General features: G+C 47.5%; 1 protein-coding gene across 3 annotated transcripts; it reads left to right on the top strand.

Moving 5' to 3' along the window:
- Positions 1 to 685: 685 nt before the first annotated feature.
- Positions 686 to 6,604, top strand: SIVA1 (SIVA1 apoptosis inducing factor). 3 transcript variants are annotated; one of them, XM_084837394.1, is made up of 4 exons: positions 686 to 963; positions 3,352 to 3,564; positions 4,732 to 4,873; positions 5,974 to 6,604. In XM_084837394.1, the coding sequence occupies exons 1-4, from the start codon at positions 846 to 848 to the stop codon at positions 6,029 to 6,031; spliced, it is 531 nt and encodes a 176-aa protein (XP_084693520.1). In that variant the 5' UTR covers positions 686 to 845; the 3' UTR covers positions 6,032 to 6,604. The 3 variants fall into 3 exon arrangements, with proteins under 3 accessions (XP_084693520.1, XP_084693541.1, XP_084693530.1); XM_084837415.1 differs by having other exon boundaries at positions 4,732 to 4,798; XM_084837404.1 differs by lacking the exon at positions 686 to 963 and adding an exon at positions 1,037 to 1,423.
- The last annotated feature ends 343 nt before the right edge of the window (positions 6,605 to 6,947 follow it).

Genomic DNA, 6,947 nt, shown 5'->3' on the forward strand with positions numbered 1-6,947 from the left:
TCCTGCGCTCTCTCCCGGAGCGTGCTCAAGTTCATATTCATTGCATCCGTGATGCTATCTAGCCATCTCATCCTCTGCCGTCCCCTTCTCCTTTTGCCTTCAGACTTTCCCAGCATCAGGGTCTTTTCCAGGGAGTTTTCTCTTCGCATTAGGTGGCCAAAATATTTGAGCTTCAGCTTCAGTATCTGTCCTTCCAATGAGCACTCAGGGTTGATTTCCTTTAGGATGGACTGATTGGACCTCCTTGCAGTCCAGGGGACTCGTAAGAGTCTTCTCCAGCACCACAGTTCGAAAGCATCAAGTCTTCGGCGCTCAGCCTTCCTTATAGTCCAGCTCTCACAGCCATACATTACTACTGGGAAAACCATAGCTTTGATTAGACGGACTTGTGCCCAATTAGGCCGGACTCTCCTCCCCACGCCCACCGCTTTAACGCAGCCTCCCCCGACTATAATGCGTTGGCTGGTACATCTGGCTGGAGGATTGTGGGAGTTGTAGTCCAACCCATAGCTCAGCCGCCCTTCCCGCTCTTGGCGAAGCTCCGCCCACCGGCCTTGCGGCGCGCCTACTCCCCGCGGATGAAAGCGCCCCGCCCCGCCCCCACGCGCTCTTTCTCGCTCTCTCCCAGCCCGGAGAAACGCCCCCCCGCCCGCACGTCCTCGCCGCGCCTGATTGGCCGACCTCCGAGCGACGCGACCTTCGAAAGAGGGCGGGCGGTGGCGTTGTTGGTGCCTCGAGAGGCCCGTTGACGACGGCGACGCCGGTCTCCCGCGCGGGCGGGCGCAGCTCCGCGAAGATAAACGCCTGCTTGTTGTCGGGCGGGCGGCCTTGGGCGAGGGAAAGGGATGCCGAAGCGCTCCTGCCCGTTCGGGGACTCGGCCCCGGCGCAGCTGAAGACCCGCGTGAGGCTGAGGGAGCTGAGCCAGGGCGTCATGGGCGAGCGGTACCGGCGCGAGATCTTCGGTGAGGCGACGGGCGGGAAGAGAGAGAGAGAGAGAGAGAGGCCGGGCGAGCGAGCGAGCGAGCGCGCGCGCGCAGCCTTGTTCTCGCGAGAACGAAACTTGGTCGAGCAGAGCCCCTCTCGAGCCGGGGGCTTTCCTCTCGCGAGAGCGCGGCCTTTGCCTCCCCCCCCCGTTCCCCTCAGAGAGGCGGGCCTCCTCTCAGGGTCTGCGGGGCTCTCTTGAGGGGGGCTGACTGACGGAAGAGAAGCCCCCCCCCCTTCCTCAAGTGTTCCTCTCCTAAGCACAGAGACGCCTAGGCGCGAGCACGGCTGGTTTAGCTTGCTTGTGAAGGACGAGCGCTCTGCACATGCCCAGAAGTACCGTGGTTGCCATGCACGTTCTAGCCATACTTCAGGGTCTGAGACCGAGGCCTCCGTATAAGAGGAGAACAGGACTAGGCGCCGTTTGGCGGAGGGGCGCAAGTAACTTTTTTTTTCTCTCCCCCACATGTCAAGGGAACACAGGAGGTTGCTGGCAACGTTGTGACAGCTGATTCCGGGGCTGGCGTCGAGGGTAGGCGTGGTTGGGCACCTGCTGAGGGCCTGTGCCCCAGCAGGGGTCTGCCGGAAAGAGTGCCCTGGACTTCTGCCTCCTCTTCATCACTGGACCTGCTTGTTCACTTGCATCGCACTCAGGACTGGATGCCTGTGTTGGTGCAGAGCAGCTGTCTCCTTGCTCCCTGGCTCCCTGCCTGTCAAGCCAGCCAGTGGTAGCAATAATGCGAAAGAGGATGAGGAGTAATAGCAGCTGGTGACAATGTTGCTGAGAAAGTAGACTCACTGAAGGAGGGGACCCATTGGGTGGGTGTTGCCCAAGGGCCCCCAAAGCTTGGAGCTGGCCCTGGTTAATTCCCTCCACCCCTGACAAATGCACAAGCATTGGGTGCATTCCAGAGGAAGCTTGGTATACTTATATCTGTAGATTCCGATTTGCATATGGGGAAGCTCCCCAATTTTCTGCATGCTGACTTGGGTGCTGCTGTTTACATAGCTGCTATCTCTAGCCCTTGGCTTATTAGCATGGTTGAGACTCCAATGTACCTTAACCTCTTGAATTTATATATTCATCTGTGTATCCTTAACACTGCCTTGGTCTGCTTCAAGCATGTGGTGAAGTACGTTGTAGTCCAGAAAAGCCTGGGTAAACGACTCTGCTCGCATGGCCCTGAATGCACATGCTTCATGCTACAGTGCAAATCTAAAGTGTAGAAAATGGGTAGCAGGACTTGGTGTGTGAAATTTCAGTGCTAGCACTTCCTCACCCCCGATCCTGTATGCCCATGCTCTAATTTTGCCACATTGCTGTTTTCGCTGTGTTAACACAGCAACAGAGATCTCCCCCCCCCCCCCCTAAAATGTTTAGATGTCAGCGCTGGCATAGCTGTGTCGTACATGTCAGTCTCAAAACATAGCATATCGTATAATAATTCCATTAATGGATAAGGCATTGTCTGGTTATCAAATAAAAATCCAGACAGTAAAAGCAACAATAACTGGTTGCTGGGGGTGTGTGTAAAGCTCATTTAAAAAAAAAAAAGTAATTATGACAGAAGTGCAGATAAGTGAATGTGTGAGCTCCCCCATGAGGGAATCTTTTGTTGTGTGTGGTGGGGAGAGGCTTCCTTGCCTTGAGCGATTAGCAGTGGGTGAGATGAGATGTGGACTGGTGTTCTCATAATGGAGGAGATGAGTTCTACAGGAGTTACCTTATAGGGAAAGAGAAGTCTGTTGCTTGGGTTGGCAGTATCTGGACAAGGTGTGAAACCATTTCACTCGCAGCACCTAGCAAATAATCTGTGGGTAGTTGAAGATATAAGGGAGGCGCCTTGCTCCTGGCTGTGAGGCTGCAGAAATTGATGCTTCCTGTTGGGGGAGACTGTGTTTAAGAAGCGTGGAAGAACAACATAATTACCGCTACTATTTATCATTTGCATGGACTGCCATTGCTCATTATTGTGACAACTAATAAAATGCTAGGTTGGAATGGAGAAGCTCAGTGGTAGACCACATACTTTGTGTGCAGGTACCAGATTCAATCCTTGGTATCTCCGGGTAGGTCTGGAAAAGGCTCTTCTCAGAAAGTCTGGAGAGCCGCTGCCAGTCAGTATAAACAATACTGAGCTAGCTGAGCCAATCTGACTCTGTATAAGGCAGCTTTGTATGTTCCTAACTAGCCTCCAGACTGGAGGTTCCTTCCTGGGAAGGAGGGGCTGTTATAAATAATCTCTGCAGGCTTTCTTCTGTCTTGAGAAAGACGATGCTTATTACTGCCACTCTTGTAGCAGGACACGAGTTCAGATTGTCTTCCATAACTTTCCTGTCTCTACTTCTATCCTTGTTCATTTTTGCAGAGAAAACAAAACAGCTGCTCTTCAGAGGTGCCCAGGCTTATATGGATAATACATGCGGTACGTGCAGTGAGAGCACAGTGGGAGCATGTCTAATTGCACAGTATCCAGAACCACGTGCAGACAGACCAGAAGATTGTTCTCGGCATAAGTGTAATGGGCAAATGTTAATTGGGCAGGATGGAAAACTTCGACAGCCTTGTGCGAGAGAAACAGGTAAGTGAGGTTAGCCAGCTGTTAAGTGCTTATGTGCTTTCCTGTTTGCTGTCTTCAACTATTAGGTTCAGTGTTGATGCGAGAACAAAGTAGGTGTAGTTATGATGCAGCTTATGTTCATGTATAAAGCGAAGGACTTAAGGAAAAACTTCCTACATTGTTTTGGAGGAAGAAGCGGCATTCTTAGTTGTGTTATGCGCAGCTGCTGTAGGCGAGTAATGTAGCTTTTATTCATAGAGGCTTCTTCAGTCAGACTTGGTATGGTAGGAAGTAATCAAAGAGTTGGAAGGGACCTAAAAGGCCATCTAGTTCAACCCCCTGGTTATGCAGGAAATACACTGACACCGCATTCCTGATATGTGGCCATCCAGGCTCTGTGCATTGTTTCCCACTTGCTGTGCATAATGAGCTTGCTTTTCTCATGGTTACTGTTCTGTTGTTGCATTTTCAGAGCATTCTCCAAGCACAATATTGCTTGTACAAAAGAATGCAATACCAACCTGTGCTGAATGAAGTGTGCCTGTGATATTCAGTGCAACTACCTGTGTGCGTGTGTGGTAACAAGTGACATCTCTTGCCTGTACAATATTGAGTTTGGTTTGGTTTCCAATTGGTACAATAGAGGAACAGGGCTCCCCTTGCTGGAGGGTGCATCTGGGCGGCTTTTTCTTAAGGCAGGCAAATGGCAATAAGACAACTTGTTCCCTACAGAGCAAATATTGTATGCAGAATGGGATATTGTGCTATTGCCACTGAAAAGGGGCTTGTAAGAATATCATGCAAAGGCTAAATGTAGTGGTTGTATATGTTGGCTGCTTGTGTGATAAAGCCTTGAAGTGGCGCTCAATAAATCTTATCAGATGTAGTGAAATTGCAAGACTGTAGCTCAGTGGTAGAACAAATTATTTCTAAATAAAAAGTCCCAGGTTCAGTCCCTGGTATCTATCAGGTAGGGCTGGGAAAGGCTTCTATCTGAAGCCCTGAAGAGCCACTGCCAGTCATTGTAGGCAGCACTGAGATAGATGGACCCAGTAGTCTGTTTTAGTATAAGGCAGCTTCCTACGTAGATGGCTTGCAGATTGTGACTTGCTTTCTGAAGAAGGTGCTTTTCTGGAATACTTGATGCTGAAGTGTGTTCTAATTTACAAACTGTGTGTTTCCACACAGCTTCCAAGGCCTGCTCCTCCTGTGTAAGAACAGTCGACATCAAAGAAGCTTGCACACAGTGTGACCGGTACATATGCCAGAACTGCAGCAAACTCTGCTGCTGCTGTAATGCCGTTGCTTGTTCCTTGTGTTCAGTTATAGAGTAAGTGTCCATGAAAATTTGTTGTTGTTGTTCAGTCGTGTCTGACTCTTCGTGACCCCATGGACCATAGCACGCCAGGCCTTCCTGTCCTGCGCTCTCTCCCGGAGTGTGCTCAAGTTCATATTCATTGCATCGGTGATGCTATCTAGCCATCTCATCCTCTGCCGTCCCCTTCTCCTTTTGCCTTCAGTCTTTCCCAGCATCAGGGTCTTTTCCAGAGAGTTTTCTCTTTGTGTTAGGTGGCCAAAATATTTGAGCTTCAGCTTCAGTATCTGTCCTTCCAATGAGCACTCAGGGTTGATTTCCTTTAGTATGGACCCATGAAAATTAGGCTTGAGTTAAACTTCCTTAGGTTGTGTTGGCCTATTGTGCATGCTGCAGCTAACTTAATGGCAGTAGTAATCAACAACATTTCTGTCTGAGTGGGCATATAATTCTGGCATGATAAAAGCTGTAAGGTCCATCATGGAACATGCCATTTTCTTTTAACCCTGGATTGACGTTTGAGCCCAGTTAAAATAAAAAAAAAAATCTGGGAGGGAGTGGCAAATCTAGCTTAATAGAATTTCCTTGTGCTCTTAGGTAGGAATGTATCCTTGCTTTCTGACTTCAAACCTTAGGCCAAATGATAGAAATTTGTAGCATTTCCACATGGGGAAAATGCTCACTACAGTGTTTGGGCTTAATTACGTAGGAAAAGGCTAATGGAGGTGGGTGGGAGATGAGTTGGGACTGCAGAAGTTTCTCTTGTCACTACTGAACTTGGTGACCACAAAACAGCTTCATTGGTAGGCTCTTGATAGAAGGGAATACTTCACACGGTATGGTATTCACTGCCACAAGAGATGGATACACCTATCCATCATGAATGCAAGTGATTTCATAAATCTGTTAACCAATATAGCAAAATGGATTCTTCATGTAGGCTAGTCTAGCTGGACCTTGATTTAATCCAGCAAGGCAATTCTTAGGTTCTTATACTTCTCCTCCGGCTAAAATTTGTTCAGTTGTGTGTAGCAGTGCTTATGGAAGAGCTAATGTTCCCTTCCTAGAATCTACTGAATGCAAAGGTACACTGATTTCCTCCTTCTTTCTTCTAGGTCTGATGATGTTGGTGAGCGAATCCTTTGCAATGGCTGCTCAATGTTCAAGGACTGAAATACTTGAAACGCAGTGCTATATTTTGAGGACAGATTGGGACCTGTAAAGAAGCGTTTGTTTTAAAATAGCCTTACAGTTGTTTTCCCGTGTGTGTGTATCTGTGTGTGTGAGAGAGTGACATGTTGGAGTGCCTTTTTCTAAAATATTATATATTTCTATAACTGTAGTTTACTGAAATAAACATTTTATATTTTGATGAGACCTGATTTGTGTGACCTGGTTAAACTTAAAACTTGTATCTCTTGTGGAGGGTATTAGCCTTGCATCTGTTCTGGTAATGCAAATGAAGAGTAGCTTCATCTGGTCCCTGGAGAATGTAAATTTGATGTCAGAATTTGATTTAACATACTAGTTATAAACCTGCCTATTTATAGCTTCTTCTGTTTAAAAGTTGCTTGGCCTCATTAGCATCTTGTGTTTGCATCTAATACTTGTTGCAAAAAGGCAGTTTCTGGATCTGGTTTCTAAATGTTTAGCTCTAGCCCATTTCTTAAGTAACTCTTGACTCACTTGTGTACTGCTAGCATTTAATTATTTTTATTTTTAAAAATAAACTTGGTTCCCATAGGACTGTATTTTAACTCTTTTCTCCCAAGTGAAGGTGTTGGGCATGTATGAATTGTATGTATTGTTGGGCAAGCTGAAACTCCTGAGGGTCTGCCTTCAACTCCCATCACAACTGCCTTTAACAAGAATTAGTAGGAAGTTACTTTTTTGAGAAATAAAGCAAGACTGTGGGTTTCTGAGGAGACGTACACATCTTCAGTGTGAAGTGGTAATGCCCATGAACTGCATGCTGGGTTGCAGAGTTTGCAGTTTTCATATGTGAACACATTGTGTATGTTTATCTAGGCATGAAAATCAGCTCCAGGATTCACAGTGTCAGGCAAAAGGTAACATGTCGGTCTTCCCT

Source organism: Heloderma suspectum, chromosome 1, assembly GCF_057233095.1.
Source record: "Heloderma suspectum isolate Gila_16-S chromosome 1, 16-S_ref, whole genome shotgun sequence".
Classification (NCBI taxonomy): domain Eukaryota; kingdom Metazoa; phylum Chordata; class Lepidosauria; order Squamata; family Helodermatidae; genus Heloderma; species Heloderma suspectum.